General features: G+C 39.6%; 1 protein-coding gene across 36 annotated transcripts in view; it reads left to right on the top strand.

Moving 5' to 3' along the window:
• RALYL (RALY RNA binding protein like) overlaps positions 1-26,774 on the top strand; it is a 674,426-nt gene that overhangs the window by 636,369 nt on the left and 11,283 nt on the right. For 12 of the 36 annotated variants that reach the window (XM_070222081.1, XM_070222086.1, XM_070222084.1 and 9 more), the window contains one exon: positions 116-288. The exons of 12 other annotated variants lie outside the window; for them this stretch is intronic. In XM_070222081.1, the coding sequence (XP_070078182.1) occupies positions 116-288 (173 nt within the window). Of the gene's footprint in view, positions 1-115; positions 1,035-26,774 lie in introns of those variants that run through there. 12 more of the 36 variants (XM_070222071.1, XM_070222075.1, XM_070222068.1 and 9 more) reach the window with 1 other exon arrangement.

Here is a 26,774-nt window from a genome sequence, read left to right as displayed (position 1 = left end):
TCCCATACCGTTAATAGTACATAGAGTTGACTCTTTCATAGACTGTTTTTTCATGGTTTATCCAAATGGCTCATGAGCAACCCAAGGTAGTAGTCATTTGCTTTTTCCCCCCCAGAAGCTCAGAAGAAGCAATTGGAAGAGAGTATAGAGCTGATCCAAGATGAATGTGTGTCAGAGAATGCAGATCACTCTACCGAGGAGCCTGCTGAAGGAGGGCAAGATGCGGATGGAGAAGAGATGACTGATGGGATAGAGGAGGACTTCGATGAAGATGGGGGTCATGAGCTGGTAGGAACTAAACATTTGGTGTCCACACCCTTTGGTAACAGCACCAGCATGTCAGCAACTCATTCATTCTAAAATAAAGATTAAATTTTTGGAGCTTATTTCTTTCTTTTATGTATATATTTAAGGTAACATGAGTGCAGTGCTTTGCATATAATAAGTGCTCGATTTTTGCTAGCTTAAAATGTGAGGGAGTAAATGAGTGGACAACAGGAATATTATATATGAGATTAGTTACATTTAAAGTTCCGAATGAAAGGTTCTCTTTCCCAAATGCTCCGTCATGAAAGGGATCTTGCATTTCTGCAATTACACGTGACTTGTACATGGATATAATATCCTGGTAACAAATGGCCATTTACTGGAAAACGCTTGGTTCCCCCTCTTATTTAATAATGTCATTCACTGCTGATAAATGTCTCTACTAGTTGTATGGCCATCAGTCCTTTCTACAGTCTTCTCACTAAAGTGACCCTTTGATGTATGGCCAGTTCACCATCTTCAGTGCCTGTGCTACTCGATAACCGGTTATTATGAGTTGGGAATTTAGCTGAGACTTGATTCTTTCCGTGTTTTATTTCCCAATATTGTAATCATTATACTGCTCATTTCCATATGTCCTTTCTTTCATAACCACACCAGGGACCTGGTAAATATATACTGATGAGGATGCTATTTCTCATATTTTATCAACCATGAAATTAAATATACTATCTTAAAGGGATTGACTAATAAAAATGATGAAAGGGCATGTGTGTGTGTGTTTTGGCAACTCTCAAATAGCTGTGGACGGATCACATTAAACCTGACTTATCCCAGGTAACAGCAGACTCCAATTTGTTATAATACCTACTGTCACTTCACTAATTTTGTCATGTGGTAGTGTTTTTGGTGTGGTAACAACCGCATTAGTAGTTTCATTTACAGAACTTGGTCTTGATGTTAAAAAGCCAGCTCTGTTGATAGTGCGTGGCACCTGCATTTAAACTTTCAAATACAAGCCTTTATTACCCGCCTTATTTCTACAAAAGCCTGCATCAGTTTGAAGGACTTAAATGCCTGTTTTTAGAGTTGTTTTGACTTCAGGAATCTTGAACGGGGACTAGAAGGAAGGAATAACAAGTTTCTGAGCTTCTCCATCGGCAGGACTTTAACTCAACCACATGATTTCCTCAGCTCATTCTAGTCAGACTTTTATTGTCACCATTCCATTGAGACTGCCCTTGTCGAGGTCTCAGGGGGCCTCCATGTTGCCATGTCCAATGGTTACCTCTCTGTTCTTATTTTAATTTACTTCTCAGCAGAATTTGGCTGAGAATTGGTTAGCAGAATTCTGAGGAATTCTCCTAACTTTCCAATTGCTTATTCTCAGTTTCCTGTGCTGGAAACTTTCCCTCCATACTCCCCCTTTAAATATTAGAGTAGCCCAGGGCTTTGTCATAGGCCGCCTTCTCTTCCTACACACTTTTCCAAGGTGACTTCATGAAATACCAGAGCTTTAAATATTATCTACAGGCCAAAGACTTCTAAATCTATATTTCTCTTTCTGATCTCTTCCTAGAATTACAGACTTGAGTATTCAGCTGCCTATGTCCTCACAGATCTCCAATGAACAGCCGATACTTGACATGCCAGAAACACTCTTGATTTTTTTTTCCAGCCGTCTTATTCCTTCCCAGTCCCCCTCATTCTGATAAATAGCATCACCATCCACACAGTTGGGAAATCCAAAAAGACTAGGATTAACTTTGATTCTCTCAACCCTTCCTCATTAATTCCACCTCCGAACCATGGCCCAAAACTAGCTACATCTCCACTACTGCTAAACTGATTTTCTTGCTTCAGCCCATGCAATCCACTCTCCACATAAAAAGGATAAAAATTTTTATGAATTAAATTATAAAAATTTATAAATTTTTATAAATTAATCAGATAATGCTCCTCGCTTGCTTAAAACGCTACAATGCTTTTTATCACACTTAGAATCAAAATCCCCAAGTGTGTAAATGTAAACTGTGATGAGGTTGGGTGAAGATGCCAGTGGAGAGAACTTAGTGAAGAGAAAGGGTGGAAGTCCCTGATGCTGAAGGAATCAGAGCACAGGTGTGAGGGCTGGCCTGCAGCCTGAGGAGGAACACTCTTCCACGGCCGCTGACTGCAGTAAGGCTGAGGACGTGGTGGCAAGCATCTGGGGGAGTTCAAGCACAAACTGTAAGTCAGGATAATAACCTCTGCAAAGTGAGGAAAGATGAACAGGATCACAGAGGAGAATGGAGATGACTGGAAGATGCTAGTATGGAAAACATAGAAGATCACTAATTTGGAAAACATATCAAGATTGACAGTTCATGTTAATAGCTAGTTGAGGTTAGAGACCAAGAATTAATAAAGTAGTATTTTGCAAAATTTGAAGTGTACCAGAATTACCTGGAGAACGTATTAAAACAGATTGTTATGTCCCATTCTGAGAGTTTCTGATTCAGTGTCATGAGTGGGATCTAGGAATTTGCATTTCTAACAAATTCTCAGGTCATGCTGATGCTGCTGGTCTGGGGACCACACTTTTGAGAACCAGTCTATGGATCCATCAGTCAGCTCAGCTCTGGGATTTTCTCCATTGGCTTTTCTCAGCCCTAATGGAAGCATGGAGAAATCTAACAGGTTCAGAGTTGGATTTTTGTCAGAAAAGCAGAGAAAAGCAATAAATAAAGGGAGTTGAGGACATTAGTGAAAAGACTGGCTGACTAGATGGATCATGGAATTAAACTTAATCAGGGAAGGAAGGGAGCAAAGGAGGGCGCGGAGAAGGGAAAAATAGAAACACAAAGGGAGTAAAAGTTCCTATGCTGTTAAGGACCAGAAGCAGAGAAATGAAATGAATGGGAAAAAGTTGAGGCTTGTACTTAGAGATTGAGCTATTTCAGAGGTGTGACCATTAGATGATGAGAAGACCCACTGGAGGGGGTGATGGAAGAAGGAACAGAGCAAAAGTCACTGCATATGAAGAATTCAAGGAACCGAGATGCTCACATGCAAGATGGGTCATCTTCATGGGCATGAAATCACTCCAAGTATCAGATAGGAAGAGAAAGAGTAAGAAAGTTACAGTTAAGCCTCCATGAAAGAGAGAACATGGCCAGTTTTAGTCCCAGCTCCGTCACTATCCAATCCAATCAAATCACCTGAAACAAGTAACTTCTCTGAGTCTCAACTTTCTTATCTGCAAAAAGTTTATAAAATCCATTCTTTTGATATTCTCTCTGAGTGAATCTGTGTTCCAGGAACACAATAGCTACAGGAGCAAGGGCTGATCCTGAAGCCAAGGGGATAAATCCAAACCGTGGTGTTTATGTTCTAAACACACAGAAAGTAACTGATTAGAACTGTTGCTGCTTAGAGGGGCTCAGATTTTTTCCCTCAATCCTTGCATAATAATTGGGGGCTTAGGGAGCTAAAGAATTAAATCCTCTGTCTATCTCATTTTGTCTCTACAAATTAGAAAACAATGAATGAGAGATGAATTTAATACTGAGTCCTCGAAATCTAAATGGAGACTGAAGAGTCTGTCTTAGTGACTGGCCTACAGAAAATTCCCTTGTCTGGTGTCCACTGTCTTCTCCTTTCTGGACCACATGAACCAAATCATCCTTGGTTCCTACAAAGTAAAGTAAAAGCATAAATCCTCTCTTTTTGTCATAATTAAAGATTACAGATTCAGCAAGGATACAATCTAGTTAGGTTTTTAGTACATCCAGTTAGAGTCAAAAAGAAGAGCTGGTATCCGTATGCCCAGTTGACTGCTCAAAGAAAATCTGGAATGCCATTCCAAAACAATGAATGGGAAACAAGAATTAGATCTGAAGCAGGTGAAAACCAGCAAAACGAGCTGGTGGGCCAGCTGTAAATGGTGGAACCCTTTGTGGATCATGTAAGAAGCTAAAGGCATGAGCACAGACTGTCCATATGTCATCTAGTTCTAATATCCAGTTAGTGAAATTGATTTCCATGAAGCAATTCGTTCAACTAGCATTTGAGTGCCTATTATGTGTGACCAGGTGCTACCAAAAAATGCAAAGATAGTTAAAACTATTGCTTTTATGTGAAATGAAATATTTAGATTAACTGTTCCTTTTCTCAAGTAGCTTAGTGTCTTTTAGATAGAAGACTGTTTTCTTCATGTAAAAAATAACAGACTTGGACTTGATCATTTATAAGAAGCCAGACAAGGATAAAATCTATGATTCTACATTAACCTATGCCTGAATGTTTCATTAGTGTGTAGAAATTCATATTTGAATTTATTTAAAAGTGAACTCTATATTGATGCAGTATGCATACACTGTTAAACCACTGCCATACTCCTCTTTCTAAATAAAACAATTAGCAAATATTTGTTGGTTGACCACTAATGAATGGCACTGAGATTTTTGCTGTGAGAATAACGAAGGAAAATCATATTTCTTCACTCAAGAAGGCTGTATGTTAACTGAGGATAAAGACTACAGACAAAAAATACAAAGCAGTATGTTATAGTAAGAACCACATGAAAGATACAGTCGATAAGTGATAGCTGGGATGGTCAACAAGGCTCCTGGTGAAGTGGGGTTAGAACTTTACCTCAAAGGATCCCAAAGTAAGAAGCAGCATGTGCTAAAGTCCAGGAAGGGAGATTCAACTCATCCTTCATTGTTCTCAGATCATTTTATGGAAAATACATTTAATATCCAAAATGTATTAGATATTTCATATGATAGGTAGATAGGTAGGTAGGTGGGTTGTTGGCTGGGTGGACGGATGGAAGATAGGTAGACAGAGAGAGAGAGAGAGAAAGACAGGTAAGTAGATAGATGGATAGATAGGTTTTTTGATAAAACTGCTAGAAACTCCAAAAATAAGACACTTACCTTTCGAGCTCTTTTCTTCTCTTGTTTCATATCCACCAAAGTTGTAATCTAACATTAATCTATGTTAATATATAAAATAACATAATCAAAATAAAAGTAGTCTGTGCCGTAATGGAAATAGTTTATGAAAGTAAGTGCTTAGCACCCTGCTAACTGAAAAGGGCAAATGAACTCTCACAGACGTATGTGAGAAGACAAAGGGGAAGAGGCCTCGTGTACACTCCAGGACATTGCACCACTGTCAGATGTGTCATGGAGCCGTAGAGAGGCTAGTCAGTGTTTTCCAAAGCAAAGTTCTTGCTTGCCCTACATCCACACACCTCAGGTGCTTGCTAAAAATGCTGATGTGGATTCTGATACAGAAGACCCCAGGAACCTATACTTCTATTAGGCTGAGGTCTGAAACTACAGAGTTAAACCCTCACTTCCCAAAGGAAACTATTGACAAGCCAAACATGTAAATGGATTAAGGAGAATTTGAGCATTTCTGAATTCTACTCGTAATTACTTTGGCTTTTGCTGACTATGTGCAATCCAATCAGGCAAATCTCATAAGAACCAACAGTAGAATTTCCTAGCTGGACTATGGGGTACTTAGGCATATTAGCTGAGTACTACGTTGTAATACATCTTTCAGCATTTAACAAAACCTTCAACTAAGCAGTAAGTCGCCTGAGCTTACAAGCTATGAACTTCTGTGCTCATTGGGGAAGGGCTGGACCACAAATACACTCGGTAGATGAAGAGAACTCAAAGCAAGTATTCTGAATCACTATTGAAAAACTGGCATGCATAAAAAATTCTGATCAGTATTCTCAGTCTTTCTCTATGAGCAAGACTGAAACGTCTACTTCTTTTTGAACGTTTTTGTTCCTTTCTTAGTGAAATCCTTTACCATGCTTCCCTTAACTATGCTTCTATCTCTTTTTATTATCATCATTTGGACTGAATGCTAGCTAGAGGACAAAGAAGAACTTGGGAGACACATTCCCTAAGGTAGTGCCGACTGGATTAGAGGTGTAAATCACAAGGAAGCAAGAAAGTACTTCCTTAACCTGTTGGATTCAGGCCTATATTTCAGTGCTGCGTTCAAAGCCCTTGTCTTGAACTCTGTCAACCCATCATATGCTACCCTCCTGAGAACAGATATGAAGGGCATAAAGGAACCCTCCATCCATGATCTGGATGGAGATAGAAATAGGATGAACAGTCACGGTGCGTGTGTCCTGCAAGTGACCTGGCCTGGGTGCCCTGCTGCTGAGACACAAATGGCCAGGACCATGACAGCTCATTGGGCACTTCTTCTCAACAGCAGTGGGATATGCCCAATCCTCTGATGTGAGACAAACAGCGTGACAGACAGACACCTCTGTTCTGGCTTTCCACCCTGGACCCTCCTCTTCTGGAGCCCTGATTTCTCTGTAATAAGTGTTCCTCGTGGCAAATTTCAGACTTGCTCTTCTTGGCATCTCTCTTGGTTTCCATCATTTTTATTTTAGCTGAAGAACTCTGCCTAGCCCGACAGGGTAAACTTTTTTCCCAGAAGTCTTGATGGGAAAGTCTTGATAGTTGTAGCTAAAAACATGAACTCTGTCTGCAGTCTGACGGAAGCTGTTCATGTCTCCGTGACTTTGTGCACGCTACTTACCTGTGTCCTCACTGGCCTCAATTTTTTCATCTGTAAAAGGGGTTGATAATAATCTATGCTTGATCAAAGATTGCTGTGAGGAGCACATGAGTAACCTCTAAAAAGCACAGGCCTGGCACAGAGCAGACATTCAGTTAAAAATTTGCTAAGTGTTTGTTGTTTTGTTGTAAGGCATTTGTATCCTTTTAGGTGTTTTTGGTCTTATTGTCCCCTTGAACTTCATTCATTGAATTTTGTTAACCTTAATGCTTCCATGCCTATCCAGGTATGGTATAAATTAGGTCATAGTTATAGTCATAGTAAAAGCCTACCAGCTTCGCATGAACCCCTGCCAGCTGCAGTACCTTGGCACCGTCCCCAGTCTCTCCCAGTTGTGTCTGGAGCTCCCAGGCAGTGTCCCCGCCATGCTCAGGAACAGGTCAGATGATGTGCTCCGCTGCCCACCCACCCCCTGCTCTCCCCTGACAGGGCAGTCTTGCCCCAGGTTTTGCTGCTGCCTCTTGTGCGAGAACATTGCTCTCTGCCAACAGGGCTGCCTCTTCCACTCCCAAAGATGCACAGCCAAAGATGCTGACAGAGCAGGGTCCCTTCGAGTCTCAGTGTGAAGCCACGCCAGGTTCCACATTGAAGCTGGGAGAATGATGCCCTCTCCCCAGCTCCAAGTTGGAAGTTGTCACCCAGAGCCCAGAGTCACACAGCTTGAAGCCTGAACCCATGAGGTCCACCATCAAAAAAAGCAGCCACCTGAGCTGCTGCCTGAACATCTGTAAGATCTCCTTGCTTCTGCCTTTGTTCCTCTGCACACTGTTCTCCAAACAGCAGCCAATTTGGTCCTGTTAAGACTCACGCCAGCCCATGTCATTCTGTTTTAAACTCTCCAATAGCTGCCTGCCTCACGCAGAAGGGGAACCTGTGTCCTCACAGAGCTCTGCAGAGCCCCTCATGATCTGGCCCCTGTTCCCTCTGTGATCTGGCTCCAGCTTCCCTCCCACTAACCCCACAGCAGCTCCACTGGTCTCCAGACACACCCTGCTCAGCTCCCACCTCAAGCTCTTGGCATTTGCTGCATCCCCGAATGTGGAGAACAGGAAGGTGGAGTCCAGATCATAAAAGGCCGTGATGCTGTGCTGAATGTTTGAAGTTTATCCCTTAAATTTCATGTAAGTCAATTAGGAATTGCCTGTACATACAAGAGAATTAAGATAAGATGCAATACCACCTAATGGTCTGATGTAAATGTTTCTGGAATATGATAGAAGTAGGCTTTTCAGATTTAGCAAATAAAAATCCAGGACACCCAGTTAAATTTGAATTTCAGATAACCAATGACTAGTTTTCTAATATAATCATGTCCCAGATATTACTTAGGACATACTTGTAACAAAAAAGATTGTTATTTATCTGAAATTCAAATTCAGCTGGGCTGCCTGTATTTTATAGAAATAGAAATGGGGTTGAATACAGGCCTTAAACAAATTATTTAACTTCTTTTAGCCTCTGTATTATCAACTGTGAGACTGGAATAATAATACCCACCTTGTAGGGCTCCTATAAGGATTAGGTGAGATAATTCGTGATCTGCTCTTAACACAGTCTCTGGCCCACCGTAAACAGGTGAATTGAAGCTATTGTTTTCAGTATTGCGGTCATCATTATCAGCTCATGGCACAAGTCAAGCATTCAGTCAAACATTACAACTTTTCTAGCAACACAATCTTCATATGGAACTTTGTGTCTTCAAAGTCTCTAGAGATTCAGATTTGTTAAAAAGCACTTCTTATTTGATAAGAAAGCCTTCGGGAAAGAAATGTAATATTCTGAGAAGAATCATACTTCGCTTTCATCCTGTTAAATTTTTCTTTGATTTTATACTTGCTGGCTTATTCAATTCAAAAGAATTCCTTTTCAAGTTCTCTTCTTATGAATTTTTTTAAGATAACACTAACTATAGCCTGTGATGATACATGACTTTTACTTTAGTTTTTGCTGTAGATTTGCTCTCTGGTCCATATGGTCTGGTTGCCAATTTAATAACAAATAATCAATTGTGATTTTAAAGAATCTGAGCATGTGAGAAGCCTTCTATATCCCATTTTCTTTAGTCATCCAGACACTCGTTCATTAAAACAATAGCCCCCCAAATTTTTTAATAAAATAGTGGAAGCTCAGTAATGTGTCTGATACTGTTAGTTGCTGATGATTCAAAGAACGCGACATAGTGGTTTCTGGTTTTATAGAGCTCTCACTGGGTAGAAGAGGGGAGTTCTGGAGCCAGAACAAATGAACAGAGATGAACAAAACAATGTGATAGGTGCAATTATCACATGAATCATGACAGTAGAGTGTGGGAAGTAACGTGACAGAGCAAACGAATCTGAACAGACTTCACAAAGATTGTGACATGTGAGCTAATTCTTTAAGAATAAAAACGCGTGTGCAAGGAAAACAAAGATTGAGATGGCGTTCCCAACAGAGAGAATAAAATAGAGGAAGAAGAAAGACTTGAAAGAATTTGGTGTCTACTGAGAAGTTGGTTCGTTAGTTTGGCTAAAGCCGTGGTTCTCAGAGGATGGTCCCAGGACTAGAGCATCATATCATGTGGAAACTTGTTAGAAATGCAAATTCTCAGTCTCTAACCGAGACTCACTGCGGGGGTTGATCCCAGTGATCTGTGTTTTACCGAGCCTTCCAGGTGATTCTGATACCTACTGAAGTTTGAGAACCTCTGGACTACAGCTGTAGGGTTTCCAAACCTGGGAGCACATAGATTCAGCAAGGGTGCTTTTTCATAGATACCAATGACGGGGGCCTCGAGCCATAACAATTAAATCAGAGTCTTTGGGGGTGAGGCCTCTAGCAAAAGTCTGAAGCTGTGTTAACGTGTAGCCAGAGTTGAGAAGTCTTGAGACAGAGCACATGGTACATGAAGAAGGAAAGGCAAACAGATACTTCATCAAAAAAGAAATTAGCACAGGAAAACTCGCTCAAAATCATTAGTCTTTGGAAAGAATACAAATTAAAAGTACCATAAGGCAATACTGCACATCACCCAGAATGGCCAAAATTGACCTATATAATCAAATGTTGGCAAAGATGTGGAGCACTGACACTCTCAGACATGCTTGGTAGGTAGATACAATGCTACAGCCATTTAGAAATATCTGAATTTCCAAGATATAATGAGCCAACGAGTCAACTCTTAAGTATTCAAGAGAAATGAAAATATATGTCTACAAAGTAGCTGGGTAAGAACGTTTATAGCAGCTTTATTCAGATAGCCAAAAACTAGCAACAATCGATCAACTGGAAAATTGATATACAAAGTGAGGTATCTTCATACAATAGGTACTACTCAGAACTAAAAGCGAACAGACTACTGATGCATGCAGCAATGTGGACAAACCTCAAAAACATTATGCTTAGTGAGAGAAGGCTTGTACACAAGAGTAGGATATTGTATAATTGCATTTAAATGAACAGAGGTTGCCTGAAGGGCAAGGGTTAGGGGCAGGGATTGACTTTCCCGGGATGTCATTCTGTTCTTCATCGTCGTGAACATCCACTTTGATTTCAACACTCAGCTCCAATACCACACCTTCTAGAAACCTCCCTGATATTCCCTGTGACAGTAAGTGCATCCTCCACAACTCACATAAAACCCTATTAGGACACTCAGTTCATCACTGCTACTACTTTTTAAAAATGTCTATTTCTGCAGCTAGACTAAAAAACCACTTGCAGGCTGGATGGTCTCTTGGTTTGGGATCCCTCATACTTCGCACCGTATCTAGCATACGGTAGAACCTAAGGGGATGGATGAGGTGGGTGATAAAGGGATGCTGGATTACTAGATGGTCGTTGACTCACTGTGCCATGCCTCTGTGTACATGCTGCTCCTCCTACCTTGAATTCCCTTCCCTACTCTATTTTGTCTGACTGGTCAACATACCCCGTGTCTTCAAGCCCACTGTCACATGTCATGACTCCATCCCTGAACAAGGTCCCAAACCTCTCCTGGACACGCTTGGGTTTGCTTCTTTCTTCAGACCATGCTCTGTACATATCTTGTCATCTTTAACCTGCTGTATTGTAATTAGTGATTTCCCTTTTTTCCGGATCGCTGATTTGTGAATTTCTCAGGGCTTATTTAATTTGGTATTTTTCTTTAGTGTGGCACTTAGCACATGTTAATGTTAATGAATATTTTTTTAAAGAAAGAAAGGAAAATGTCCTCAAAATACGTCAAACTATGAGCCCCCTCATCATTTTTAAGCACGTTTTATTGTCTACTGTAATCAGATTGTGTTCTAAATATTGCTTTTGTATGTATGCCCTCTGTGATTTCGAGGATTATTATACGAAGCAGAGAAGCAAATAGTTTTTATTATCACTTATTCTCTAGGCCGTTCAGGCCACAGCCTGCATCTTACAGGCACCGAGGAGGAGCGACAGAAAGAGACTTACAGTCAACGCTTCAAAGTCAGCACAGCAGTACTGACTCTGTTGTGTTGGTTTTCAGTGATTCTGTGTTATTACCTCCCGTGAGTGATCAAAATGCAAATTCGAAGCAATCTGAATTTATTTAGCAAAGCTAGAACGCTGTGTTATAAAACAAACTGGAAAATAAGCCTCACTCTCACACTCTCGATCTGCCATTTTTAAGCCCAACTAGTACACAGAAAGCTGAAAGTCACAAGTTCATAAGAAAATAAACTTCAGAGAATTCAGAACTAAAGTCTGCCCAGATAAGTATGATAGATGCTGTGATTCCGGCTGCAGCTGGGAGGGTCATGTGGGCGTTAGAAATGGGCTCTCGAGCACAGGGGTTTTGAGATGTTAAAAGTATTGTGGCAGACATAGGATTTCCAGGCTGCCTCCCACGGTGTCAAAAGAGAGAATCATAAATCTAGAGTGTGGATCCAAACAAAATAAAATATTTTCACCATCCCAGAGTTTCTAGACAGAGGAACACAAGAGGAAGAGGATAGAAAGGTGCTGAAATCCTTTAGAAATGAGAGGTAGTCCAAAAAGAAGGCTTAAATATACAAAAACAGGAGGAAAGAGCTACTTTTCTAGAAATGCTATAATGTGCTAGAGGAAGATAGAGCAATCTGAAGTCTTACCGCTGTCAGATTTCGAAAGGCTAGTTATGAAAGTCATTAGAGAAGTAAAACAATCTTGCCGCTAACAAGACCCTTCCCTACCAGTATAGAACAGAAAATAGAATTTTTTTGAGTAAACATGAACAGATTTACATGCATGGAAGGTAGCATCAAGCTGACCACAGTGTTAACGTCAAAGAAAAATTGCACCAGACGGAGTTAAGCAGGCAAAGACTTTATTCAAGACTGCGGCGACAGGGGTCAAGGCCATTGCAACGGAGGAGAAAGACTGAACTCAACTTTGATGGAACGAAAGGTAGCAGTTTTTAAGCACTGGGGGGAGCTGGAAGACGTAACAGGGCGGGTTGATCAAGGTGATTAGGCCATCTGTGTTTGCTAATTGTAACTTATCTCAGTTAGGCCCCTTCTCCCCCAAAGAGGCTGGGAGATAGGGGACACTAACTTCCTTGATTATTACATTTCAAAGGGATGGCTTGAGAAAGAAATACCTAAATTGTGAAACTGACAAGAGGCTGCAATGTTTACATCTCAAAGGGGCAGAGAAAATTTACAAATACAAGTTCTCCAAAGCAAATGCTCTAAGAAAATGGAGGTCAAGGGCCGATAGTCAGGAAGAAACCTGTCTGAGCTCTTTAGTCAACTGAGGAGAATATTAAGGCCGTCTTGGTCATTTGGACAAAATTCCATGTATTTTAAACAGAAAAGCAGAAGAACAGTTATCTCCCCAAGAGACAAAAAACTGGACCTCACAACAATCTCCTGCACAGCTCCAAAGAGATCTCAAGATAATTCCGGAGCTGTACTTTTACATATGTCAAATTGAAAACAAATACAGACTTCGTAAGGAGATGCTAATTCAAAAGGATTATTGGAAGGGGGGACGGGACTATTGGAATAGAGTGCTTTGACGTAAGATCTGTAAGCATCTCAAGAGTTAGGCTGAAAGGGTTTTCCCCTTTACAGAGAGGAGTAAACAAGGCTAGAAGGAACTGGCTGTGGGGAAGTGGGGTGAAAGGTGGCATATTGAAGAGTAGATCAGGTAACGTTCTATCCTGGGGCCAGCCTGTTTTCTAGGAGGGGACCTCCCGAAGGGGCTGTATGCTGGCTCGGGCTGGTGGCTATGCCAAAGTTCAGCGTCCTGGCAGAAGGAGAGAAGCTTAACCAAAGTTTGGGTCACATGCATTTTATTCCCATTGATCAGCAGGGATAAGACAGTTCAGCTAATATTTATGAGACCAAGAATAGGCATTTGGAGGGTCTGTTTCTAGCTGTGTCCTAGGTGAACAAGCAGGCATCAGTGAGTCTTATGTAAGTCTTATGGAGGAAGGATGGCTCTTTGCAGTAAGCCATTGCCCAGAATAGAAAGGGTGGGATGGGGGGGGAGTTCTTTACCTTCACTGTTTTTTGGGATCACAGGGCTCTAGTAAAATTCAACCCTATCACATATCTAGATGTTATTTGGCCACGATCTTGGATATATCTTTACACTGTAAACATTGGAGAACGGGATTACAGTCACGCACCGCATAGTGACATTTCAGTCAGCAACGAGGGACCGCATATACAACCGTGGTCAAAAGATTATAATGGAGCTGAAAAATTCCTACCACCTAGTGATGTTGTAGCGATTGTAGCGTTGTAGCACAATGCATTTGTCACTTGTTTGTGGTGATGCTGATGTAAAGAAATCTACTGCGTTGCCAGTCCTATGAAAGTATAGCACCCACAATTATGTACGGTACACAATACTTGATAATGATAATAAATGACTACGTTACTGGTTTATGTATTTACTATACTATAATTTTTATCATTATTTTAGAGCATACTCTTTCTACTTATCAAAAAAAAAATTTACCCTAAAGCAGTGTGCTGTGTTATGTCAGCAGCAGCCTCATACATCCCGCGTTCACTGCATCTCTTGATTGCATCATTTTCTCTTGTGCTTGATTTAATCTCATGTTGTTTTGTTCATCGTGGCCCTGATGCATTCAAAATTCGCTGCTAATGTCTCCAGTAAGAGGCTACATCAAGTGATTGACCTGGAAAATAAATTAAAAGTGATTAAGGACTACAAAGGTGGAAAATCAGTGATGGTTATTGCTCGCCAGTCAGGCGTGTCCCATTGCACCAAAGCTATGATCTTGAAAAACAAGAACAAAGTGACGGTAGCTGTTAAAGGATCTGCTTCATTGAAGGCAACGAACCTAACAAAAATTCGAGAAGAGCCTCCGTCAGACATGCAGAAACTTCTAATGACCTGGGCTGAAGACCAGACACAGAAATGTTCTCCTCTCAGCACCGTGACGATCATGGGAAAACAAAAGTTGGTTTGCGACATTGAAAGAAAAGTCTAGACCCAGATTCAACAGTGTTGAATTTACTGCTAGCTCTGGGTGGTTTAAATGATTGAAGAAGCATTATTCAGCACATAATGTGAAGGTGACTGGTGAGTCTGTGAGTGCTGATGTGAAGGCAGCTGAAGAATTTTTGCAAACTCTAGATGAGCTGATTGTGGAGGAGAGTTACTTGCCAAAGCAAATATTCAATGTGGATGAAACCTCCCTATTGTGGAAATGGAGGGACTTTCATCCGTAACGAGGCCAGGTCAAGGCCAAGTTTCAACGCTTTTAAGGACAGGATAGTCTTGCTTGAGGGCAGTGTTGCAGGCTGAAAATTGAAACCTTTTGTGGTCTGGCACAGTGAGAACCCCAGGACCCTCAAGCATATCAATAAGCACACACTGCCAGTGCACTACAGGAGCAATGAGAAACGATGGATGACCCAGCTGCTCTTCCAAGATGCCCTCCTGAATTGCTGTGCCAGCAAAATGGAGAAGTACTCTTTGGAGAATAACACACCTTTCAAGATTTTGCTTATTGTTGATAATGCTCCCAGACATCCTCCTTTTATTGGTGATCTTCATCCCAATATCAAAGCAGTATTTCCTCTTTGCACCACCACTTTGATCCAACCAATGGATCAAGGAGTTATTGCAGCTTTTAAGGCCTACCACCTGAGGAAGACCATTGCCCAGGCTATTGCTCCAACTGAGGAAGGCACTGGGAAGACACTGGTGCAATTCCGGAAGGACTACAACATCCATGACTGCTTCAAGAACCTTGCTTGGGCTTGGGATGATGTCATGAAGGAGTGTACGAATGGCATCTAGAAGAAGACACTCCAGAAGTCCGTCCATGACTTCAGAGGATTTGCCAAGGATGAGGAGGTTGCAAAAATCGACAAGGCTGTGGCTGAGACAGCAGACAACCTTAACCCGGGTGTGGATGAGGATGGCATCGAGAAGCTCCTAGAGGTGGTTCCTGAGGAGTTGACTAATGAGGAGCTTTTGGAACTGGAACGGGAACACATAGCTGAAGAAGAGGCAGGAAAACAGGAAACTGCAGGAGAAGAAAAAGAAGAACCCCCAAGAAAATTCACAGAGAAGGGTTTAGCAGAAGCTTCTGCACACCTCAACAAGCTCCTTACAAAGTTTGAAAACATGGAGCCAACATCAAAAGGTTTTCATTAGTAGAGAGGAATGTTCATGGTGCATTGTCTGCTTGCAAGCAAATCTGTGAGAAAAAAAAAAGAGAAACAAACCAAGCAAACCACCATGGGCATATTTCTGAAAAGAGTGACACCTCCTTAAGAAGGACCTCAGGCAGGTCCTTCAGAAGATATTCCCAGACGAAGGCGTTATAGTCATAGGACATGGCAGCTCCATGTGTGTTATCGCTCCTCAAAACTTTCCAGTGGGACAAGATGTGGAGGCGGAAGACAGTGATAGCGATGATCCTGACCTTGTGTAGGCCCAGGCTAATGTATGGATTTGTGTCTAAGTTTTTAACAAAAAAGTCTAAAAAGTAAAAAAAAAAAATTTAATAGAAAAAAGCTTCTAGAATAAGGATAGAAAGGAAAAAAATATTTTTGTAGAGCTGTACAATGTGTTTGTGTTGTAAGCTAAGCGTTATTAAGAAGAGTCAAAAAGTTAAAAAAAAGTATGTTTATAAAGTAAAAAAGTTACAGTAAGCTAAGGTTAATTCATTATTGAAGAAAGAAAAATATTTTTTTAATTTAGTGCAGGCTAAGGGTCGGTGTTTATAAGTCTACAGCAGTTTGCAGTGATGTCCTAGCCTTCACATCACTCACCACTCACTCTCCGACCCACCCAGAGTGACTTCCAGTCCCTAAAGTCCATTCGTGGTGAGTGCCCTATACAGGTGTGCCATTTTTTATCTTTATACTGTATTATTACTGTACCTTTCCTGTGTTTAGATATGTTTAGATACAGAAATACCATCGTGTTACAGTTACCTACAGCATTCCGTACAGTAACACGCTGTACAGGTCTGTAACCTAGGAGCAAGAGGCTACAGCCTACAGGCAGGTGTGGAGTAGGCCATCCTATCTGGGTTTCTGTAAGTCACTTTGATGTTCGCACAGTGACGAAATCGCCTGCTGATGCGTTTCTCAGAACGTATCCCTGTTATTAAACAATGCAGACCTGTACTCCCTAATGGGGTTTATCTCTATGTCAAAAGTTGGAAGAAGGACTCACCTTCGCTTGACCTCCAAAGAGACTCTTAGAAAAGGGGCAAGGGAAAATTGGTCTTTTTGCCTTTTTTTACATGGAGAAAAGCATTTTCATCTACTCTTACAAAGTGCAGATAGAAATTTAGCAATTCAGTTCAAAGAGGCGTTATTTAGGGTTTAGATTCAGATAGACAAGCCTTTTAATAGCGGTAGGACCTTAGGCAAATCACTGACTCCGAGGTTCCCTTCCACCTCTGTTAAAGGCGGCTTTGCAGGTTATTGAGAGGATTAAATAAGACCATGTTTATAAAGATCTCTGCTGTAACTATGGGTGTATGGCAAACTTAATCTCTTCCCTTAAGTAGCAAAATTTAATGAAAGTGCCACTTGTAGAAAATTTTAATAACTTTGAAAGGAAAAAACTGAAATGATTTTGTCACAATGTCCCTTGTAAGTTTTGCTGTCTTAAAATCCCAGCATATTTTATCAGCAATCTTACATCACACATCAAGACACTCTTTTCAGATCACCTCCATTGAGCTGAGGTATAGGAATTTGCAGGCTAGCACAAAATGCTTTGAAATCTCTGAGAAAAGTTCCAGTGATTTCAAGTGTGAGAAAGGTATTTTCGTTTCTATGGCGATCCTAAGAAGAAGTGAACCGGTCAGGAGATAAAAGAGGGCATATCATTATCCTATTCAAGGAGCAGGATCTGTCCGTCATTTACTTAGCCGTACGTGATCAGCCTTGACAAATTCTAGATTTTTGTATTTTAGTCTTTGAATCTTACTCTATCTCCATGCCCAAGCCTCGTCATTGGAACGGGGGTCTCCTTACACTGATCTGTAGGCAGAGACTAGATCGTTCATGGGCAGGGATTCCCAACGCAGTGCTCAAACACACGCACACGCACATGCACACACTTCTATGGAGCAGAAGGGGCACATTCTGCTGCCTGGGAGGTAACTCCCCTTGTTCCCAGAAGGATGAGTAGGTGCTGCCTACTGGTCCCAGTAACACAGGGTTCTTAAAATCGCCCACTCATATGCTTTGCTCAGGATGCTTATTTTTGTGCCAGATGGACAAAGCCCATAGTCCTGATATTGTCCAGCCAAGCAACGTTGAATCAATAAACTCTTCTAAGATTCTGAGAGGAAGACAAACTTTTCTCTTCCTGTAAATTAGTCCCAAATCACAAAGAGCGAAAACTGTTGGAAAGAGGGTCCTCGTGAGGTTAAGAGTTTTCTGTTACAGAAACAGTTTAGCCTAGATATGTGTTTTCCCATTCATGCCATTATTATCCGGGCAGCTGGCAAATGCTTATTAAATGATCATTGTGCTCAGATGCCATCGTAAGCACTAGTAAAAGTCAGTGAATAAGAAATAAAAAGGCTCTTTTGGGGGTGGAGGGTGCTTCATTCTCAGACAGAAGCTTACCTTCTAGTTAGAGGCTTACATTCTAAAAAATATTCTTCCATCTGAACACATGCCGTAAAACTAATACAATGGCTGGAGTATTTAAGTCATTGTCACTTGATTGTTCATTGTTAAGCACACCTATTTTGAAGAAGTAACACCCCTTCAAATTGTTACTTAAATTTGAACTTGCCAATTAAAAGGCCTATTTGGAAATCACTGAAGGAAATAGATATGATAAATAATTTAAATCAAGGGCTGTTAAGAGTAGACAGGAATATAAGTATAAGGTGAATTTTGTTCACCACCAAGAGTTGACCAGTGCTTTCTAAATTTCTAGCTTTAATGAACTAGTATTAAAACAATAAGTATGTTTAAAAATGCTAAAATTTGCACAGTGTTTTAAAGAAATAAAAATAATTTGAGCAAATAATGTAAAGCGTAAGAGAATTAACAGAATTTTATTTCTATAAGAAAATAATTCCCAAATGTGTGAACACATGTGCTTATGAGTTTGCTTAGCAAAACTCACTGCATATTTTTGAAAACGTTTCCATTTTTCTGTCAGCCACTCATGAGAAAATATTATTCACTGATTGCCTAGTAGGTGTAAATTTGCTTCATTTGACTTTTAAAGCATCATTTTAACTAGAATTACCTCCAGTTTAGGGGGAAATGGAAAGACTACAAATGCATTGGTTAAAAGCGTATTTTAAAAACTGGCACTGTAACCATGGAAATATCATTCGGAGTCATAAAATGTTAACCGCATTTTGTTTATCTTCCCTTCCCGGTGTCTCATGCCGCCTGTGTGCACCGTGGCGTCTTAGGCGCACAGTCTGTGAAACCGGTGCCTCATCACTGTGCACTGGTTTTAAATGGACAGCTGTGTGTCGGTGAAGACTCCAGACACGCACAGAGTTCAGGGGCGCGTGCTGTTGCAATTTGGTTCACTCGGTGAAAATGAGTGTCTTAAAGCTCTTTGCTGTCTTTATCTTCAAAGAATGCACATAGACATAATTCCCTTCATCCTATTAAGTAATGAATTTTGCATCCCTGACATAATACGGATGTATTCCTTGACTTTTCTGGCACTGACATTATATGAGTACTAAATGTTTTTAAAAGGTGTTATCATTTTAATCTTCCAGATCTGCATGTTAGTAATACCTCCTATTTTCTAAATATTGAACCTATCAAAAGACTGGAACTTTTGTTGTATGTTTTCTTTATTCTAAATCTGAAATGTTAAGTGCAGATAGCATTCTATGTGGAAATATCAGAAGCTATTTCTTAGACATATCAGGCAATTCAGGCCTCTAAAGTGTTCAAGTCTATTCAAATCACGCAAGATGATTTTCCAATATTGTGTTTACTGGATAGATTAATGGACTTTTCAGGGAAGAATTAGTTAATTATAGATACTGACCTCCCATTGCCTTTTCCAGAGGTGTTTGAACTTAGTGGCCTAAGCATTTTATCTGCCAAATGACTGGTAATTTTTCTCAATTTTTGGATTTTTTTAACAGTCCAATTATAGTTGAGCCATCACCAAGTACAATATATGCATAGGACTTTGCTGATCTTTTTTTCAGCTAGTTTTAAAAGTATTGAGTGTGATGAACTTTAAAAACTCTTCAGAATAAAAATTAAAAAATAGATAAAAGACTATGCTCACTTGATAAGTATCAGTTCAAGTCATTTGTACTTGAGCAAGCTAAGAAAGTCATTAACAGCAGTGTTTCTGATGGAACTAATGTTATACCTGCTGGAGCTACACTGAGTCTAATAACCTGTGACAGAAGAAATGGGAAAAGGTATGAAAGCATTTCATTAAATCAGAAATTGAAAGAAAAGAAAAAATGGCTTTCTTTTCTTCAATTTTATTCATAGCCCAACAGACAGGATCACAATGGAAAAGAGATTCATTGTCTCAATGGCACCGACCTTTTACAGTTCTTGCCCCATATTCTGAAAGTTAATTCCTAAGTGCATTTTCATGCATTAGCACAAAGTTTTCATCCAGGCAGCGTTGCAGTTGCAAAGGGGCATCTTCCAGTGCGCGCACGTGGGCTGTGGGCCTTTGTCACAAAGCCGGCAGGGACTGTGGCCAGCTGTTTCCCGGTGCGTTAAAACTCCCACAGGTGCATGCAAACCAGGCGGCACCATCAGCCACACTCTACCTAAGAGTCTTCCCCCATAAACCTTCGCTGTCTTTAGAACGGCTCTGAAGATGGAAAAATCACACGCTCCAGGGTAGCCTGAGATGAAATGAAAGTTCAGGCCTTGGGAAACCTGATAAGAATTCTTATTAACTGGAACCTGATAAGTATTCTGGATACCTTATGTATATTTGATATTTTCTATCTTGCTGCATTTTTAGGAATACATTTTAATAATGTTCAGTAACATTTCCTAAAAGCAAACTTCCCTAGCCTGTGGTCTCTTGGTCTACTGGGAGTAACACCTACCTGGGCCATTTAAAGCTGTGTGAATTGGACAAGTTGTGCAATCCCTTTGGGTTTTAGTTGTCTCAAAAATGTGGCAAAAATCGATTATCTTTGAAAAGGCAGAAAGCTGAGAAAGTCGGATGTAATGTAAACACACACACACACACGTAGGGAGAGACAGAGAAAATCTTGATTTCATTCCAAGTCAAAAAATAAAACAGGAAAGAAACAATACCTTTTTCATTTTCACTACCTTCCAGGAATAACGATGGGTTTTTTATATACATCATTTCATTTATTGCCTAAAATAACTCTGGAGAGTTAGGTATTCTACAAATAACTGATTTTAGAAAAGTTAACTAACTTCTCCAAGGTCATACTGATAATAAAGGGCAGAGTCAAGATTTAACCAGGTTTTATAAGATTCCAATGCCCTTAGATATTTTCACATATTAGTATGTACAAATTTTATTAATTTTAATTTGTGCTGAACCCTTATGATTTTTGCCATATGTACACATCACTGGTAGTATTTTTAACTTAATTTTTAAAATTAAATTGACATCTTTTTTTAACTTAAATAAATGCATCTTTCAAACTAAAGCTTAGTTCCTTCCAATAAATGAAAAGACAAAGTATCCTTTTTCATAAATAAGAGGTATATTTAAAATAAATAAAACAAAAAGATAAAACATTTCTTTTTAATTTAGCTTGGTTATTTTCATATGACAAAAAAACCTTGAGTTCCTGCTCTTTCAATCTCTCTCACTTTCCTTCTCTGTCTCTCTCTCATTAAAAAAGTAGTATTAGAGAAATGTCAGAACCAGCACGAGCAGAAACCTTATCTTTAATGCAGTCAGGAGACTGGAAGAACACTGAGAGGGTCATTTTATCACCGTGTGAGTCAATGTTTTTAATGCGTCTTCCCACCCTACCCTATTTTGGGCGCCTCTGGCAGTGGGGGCCCCACTCCAGGAACTCAGAGCTGGATCGTGCTGACCCACACTTCACGCTTGATGAGACGATGGCTCTGAATGATGCTCTGATTGGACGGCTCCCTCCCACGGTCATTTGCCTTGCACAATTTTCTCCTTGAAGTTGGAAGAAACTCTGCATGCAAATTCACCTGTTAGATTGCATTAGAAAAGTACCCCGAATTTTACAGAATTTGGTACCTCAAAACTGATAAAAAGGAAAGAGCATTTTCATGCAGTGTATTCCCAAAGCCCCAACAATCTCAGGAGGCAGATAGAGCTCTGGGTCACCATCTACTGCTGGCCACTGAGGTGCCCTCACCTTGCCTCCATCTAGGACGTTTTAAAAAATGCCAAATGATTTCCATCAAAATAGGACATTAGCTTCTCAGACCTCCTCAGTTTTCACAGAAGTTTATGATACAATGAAAAGGACACTCAAAGAGGTTACAGATATAAATATTGTATACACACTTGTTTCTGTAGAACAGGTAAATTGTCCACGAAGATGCTGGCAGCCTGGTGCCCAGATGCTCCTGGGCAGTTTGAGAAATATCTTCTGTAGAGACCTGTTACTGCCTTTTGAGGGATGCGAGGTCTCGGCATTCCTAGCTGATGTCATAGACTATGTCCAAAGGGAATGGGAAAAAAATTACCTCAGAAAGACTGAAATATATAAGACTAATTTTGCATAAACACTCTGTGTATAGCACAGAAGTACTTGAACATTAGCTGCTGAAATATAATAGTCTTACTATTCAGGCAAAAATGATGTTGAGATCTTAGACATGATCTAAATTACTTTAAACAAAGTAGGAGAGAGTGTGTGTGGCCCAGTGTTAAGGAGTAAAGACTAAAAACGCAAAGCTCTGGGTTAGTATCGGCCACAAATGAAGAACCACGTGGCTTGAGCAAGTGACTTGCCTCTCTGTGCCTCAGTTTTCTTTCTGTAAAATGGGGATAATAGTGGCACTTTCCTTATGGTGTTGGTGTGAATAATAAATGGAATAAAACATTCACAGTACTTAAAAGGTGCTTGGCACATAGTAAGCCCTCCATACATGTTAATTTTATTTATTTATTTATTTTGGTGAGCAAGATTGTTCCTGAGCTAACATCTGTGCCAATCCTCCTCTGTTTTGTATGTGGGACACCACCACAACATGGTTTGGTGAACACTGTGCAGGTCCAAGCCCAGGATCCAAACCCACAAGCCCCAGGCCACCAAAGTGGAGTGCGTGAACTTCACTACGCCACCGGGCCAGACCCTACATGTTAATTTTTAACCAAATAAATCAAGCCCAAACATCTTACTGTTGAGAAAAAAACAATGACAAAACTATTTAAAGAAACCAGATATAGGGGCCAGCCCAGTGACACAGTGGTTAAGATTGCACATTCTGCTTTGGTGGCCCAGGTTAGCCCATTCAGATCCCAGGTGCAGACATGTCACTGCTTGGCAAAAAGCCATGCTGTGGCAGGCGTCCCACATATAAAGTAGAGGAAGATGGGCATGGATGTTAGCTCAGGGCCAGTCTTCCTCAGCAAAAAGAGGAAGATTGGCGGCAGATGTTAGCTCAGGGCTAATCTTCCTCAAAAAAAAAAAAAAAAAGAAGCAGCAGCCAGATATAATAAGGAGAAAATTTCAGTGTGGTGTTCTTTTTAACAGTTAACGAGCACTAATCTCCCATTTCAACCAAGAGAATCAGACACTCATAGTTTTTTTTTCAGCCAATAGCTAGCTAGACTTCAATAACAGAACAAGAGGGAGGGGCACAAAAGCATGTGCCAATGTCCAGGAAGGAAGGAGTCCAGGCCGCCTGAGTCATATAAACCCACACTACCCACTAACAGAATGCTCTGGAGGAAGAGGGAAACACTTTTGGTAACACTTGAAATTACAGTCAGTCGTGAAGCAGGATGGTACAGGAGGTCAGATATGTAAATTCTGAGCATGGCGCAGTTGTATTTGTACTGCAGCCGGAGAAAATAATACAGATTTTTTTTATCAAATAGAAACTGGAAATAAAAACATAGCTATCAGAGAAAGAAAGGCCTTTTTCACTTACTGATGCCATAAAACCCATGGGCTGGAGGAAGTTAACAGCTTAAAAGAAATGATCTAATATCGACCAAGGCAGCTAAAACACAATTGGTCACACAAACATTTCATAATTAAATGCAGTGACAGGTGCCATGTGTTATTATATGTAAATATAGCTTTCAGAGCTCAAGGCAAAAAATATGTTACTTTCCATGATTTGAAATGTTAAAGGTTTGAAAGGTTATGAAGTAAAAGAATATCTATATATGAAATAACTATGAATTCTATACAGACATGACTTGTCTAATAATTATTTAAAAATACTCTTTTTTAATCAAGGGCATAGCTTCTCACTTAAGTACCTTGATGCATCTCATTCCTCTAAAATTTATCTGTGTGCTAAAGAGAAGCAATTTTTGTTCCTGTGAAAAATACTTATGTCATCAGTTTTTAAAAATTGTTCTTAACCTTTACTATAAAAATATTATTAATATAAATTTAAAGAGCTTGAAATTTCATAACACTTATATGAAAAGTAATATCTGTGAAACCAGGTCCAATTATTCTTACATTTTAGCCAGAACTTTAAATGGTTTCAAAATTTAAGATATATTTCATTGTCTGGGCTTTGGGGCCATGTCTAATCTCCATGAATATTGATGCTAAACAGGAACATTTTTCTTTGAACTCTCTCCATAAACATAATTGAGTAACTATGTCTGGCTGTAAATTAAGTTGAAAAAGTTCAACCATATAATTGATTTTTTTCCAATGTGAGGTGTGGTATTTTTTTAAGGCATATAAGCTGGTAAAAATGGTTATTCCTTTTCATAGTCCAAATGGGTTCAGCCAATGAGATGATCGTACTAAAATATTCAGTGATTGCTAGCTATTATTACTGCTTTATAGATACGTAGGCATTGATAGAGCTATAAGGAGAAAAAAAATGAGAGAGAAATCCAGTTACAAAATCCCATTGTCCATCGCCCCCTAAAAATAAGCTAATGAAGTTTATTTATAATTTATTAAGACCTTGTGCACGTAGATAAGCAAATATTTGCAGTTCTTCTTTGTGACCCAGAAGCGAATTCCCTGTGCTCTTTCATTTGCCTGTATTCTTGGCAACAAAATAGAATCTCCAAAACAGTGTCAGAGCTGCCTTCATTATCAGCTGCCCAACGCTCATCTACAAAACCCCATGAGATAAAATGCAGCTCCTGAGGCTCAAAGTGGAAACATTCTGTCTAAAACGTCACCTAAACCATTATTTCTCCAGTACCTCCCACCAAGGAGACACGTTTTTTAGAGGACATTTGTTGGGAGGGTATGTTGTTGCCTCCATTCAGACGTGGGGCATCTCTTCTATGATGCCTATTTCAAATCAAGTATTTATTTTAATGTGGCCTTCAAGTAAGAGTAGAATAATGTGATTCAGGACTGGATTTATTTTACCATTTTCAAGAAGACTCTGGGCAAGTGCCTTTCTTCCTTTGTGCCGCAGACTTTTCTTCACTCAGAGGAGTATTTGTAAAATGCCGTGGAAATAATTTACAGTTGCAGAGGCACAATGCAGATATAGGATGTAGTATATTTAATTGCCAAGTTGTACCACACAATGTTTACTCAACAAAAAGCACCAGGTGGTAACACAACAGAAAGCCAGGCAGACGCGGAGCCCATCCTTGGCAGCGCACAACACGTCTAGTTGTCATGAGCCTTTTGTGGATTTCCAACGTCAGATCCGATGAACAGATGACGACGCAGCATTCTGTTCAGGTCCATAAAGTGCGACTTGCTAGAGGAATCTGATGATAAAGGAAAAGTCTCTTCAAATAAAAAGTGTTGTTTTCTGATTTGGGGACAGATTTGTTCACAGAAATCTTCTAGGAGAGAACTCAGTTTATGCTAAATTATTTCATAAATTTATTGAATCAAAATGCTCCAAGCTCTGATTTTCTTGATCCATAGAAGAATGATCATATAGCTGATTCCTCTTCTGAATTCTGTATTCTCTCAATATAAAACAAGGAAAACACAGGGAAGTGAGCTGATATCCAAAACATATTTCAAACTGTTTCGTCTACAAAGTAACAGCAGAGGATATGACATAATCAGTCATATATAAGACAGATAAAGTTCAGTTTCCACTTCCTGCTACATCTGTTACAATTCTGGGATTTTTTTATAATCACGATAATCCAAGGTTACAAGCCTCTAAAATCCCTTCTGATTCATCCAAGTTTCTATTATATCCAGCATACTTTGAGCACTAAGAGTATTTTGATAATATTCCAAAGCTTTATGCCTTAAGATTTTTAAAAAATTAACTGTATTTCTCAAATATACCATAAAAAACAAGGGTTTATTAACAGAATAACAGCATAACTATTTCTTCATTTTACTATTTCACTTGGTCTCTCGGATTAGTTTCACTCAGTTTTCAAGTTGAAGCTTTTTTATTATATTCTAATTCTTTGACTGGTGTATATAGTCAGTTTAATTAAATTAAATGAGAATTGTCAAATAACCATGACAACCTTTCCCCAGCTACTCTGAACGATCATGAATGAACTGTACAATTTCCAAGGGCTTTTAAAATTAAACCTCTAAATCTATCAATTCTAAATCATTTGCTGTTAGGTATGAAATGATTTTTAAAATATTTCTTCTTGTGGTGCCGAAACTAATTACCCAAAGAACTGTAGAAAGCAGTAAAATGTGTGAAATTTCAAAGTTCATAATAATCTCAGCATTAATCATCATTTGGCTTCTAGCACTGGAGTTAACTTAAGCAATCTGGAGTCTTACCCTAAAATTATCATTACCATTACCAGCACTGGGAGTAACTAATGGTTGTTTGACACTATGTAATTAGCATGAGAAATCAGAAATCGTTGCATGATCAAACACAAGTTATGTGCCAAATAAAATTATTATAATTTATCAATTCAGCTAGTCAAGGATGATTGTCAGTGAGCCCAAAACACTCAAAACACAATCATAATTATCTTCAGAAAATATCAGGGAGCAATTCGGGAAAAAACAAGAGAAATGCTAATGCTTTTGTGTATGTGTAACAGAACATCCAAGTTCTGGTAAATCATATAATTTAGCAGTGTGATTAAGTCTTTTTCAGTATTAAGTTAATTAAATTTTTACTCAGACTTTAAAGAAAATTATGTAACCCTCATTATATAATTTTCCTCTAAAGCTAAATGTTCTTTTTTCTTAATCGAATATAGTTCTACAACACAAAAGTTCTCCTCTAGACAGATGCCTAAAGCAGGTTTTTAATTAAAATGGTTTTGAATTCGTTCAAGACAGAACCTTAAAAGAAAAAGAAATCCAAGCAGATCTGCTCAAACTAGAGAGAGGCAGGTGGTAGGTTATGTGC

Source organism: Equus caballus, chromosome 9 (genome assembly GCF_041296265.1).
Source record: "Equus caballus isolate H_3958 breed thoroughbred chromosome 9, TB-T2T, whole genome shotgun sequence".
In the NCBI taxonomy this organism is placed as follows: Eukaryota; Metazoa; Chordata; class Mammalia; order Perissodactyla; family Equidae; genus Equus; species Equus caballus.
The sequence above is the reverse complement of the archived record's forward strand: the minus strand, read 5'-3'. Positions and strand labels throughout refer to the sequence as shown.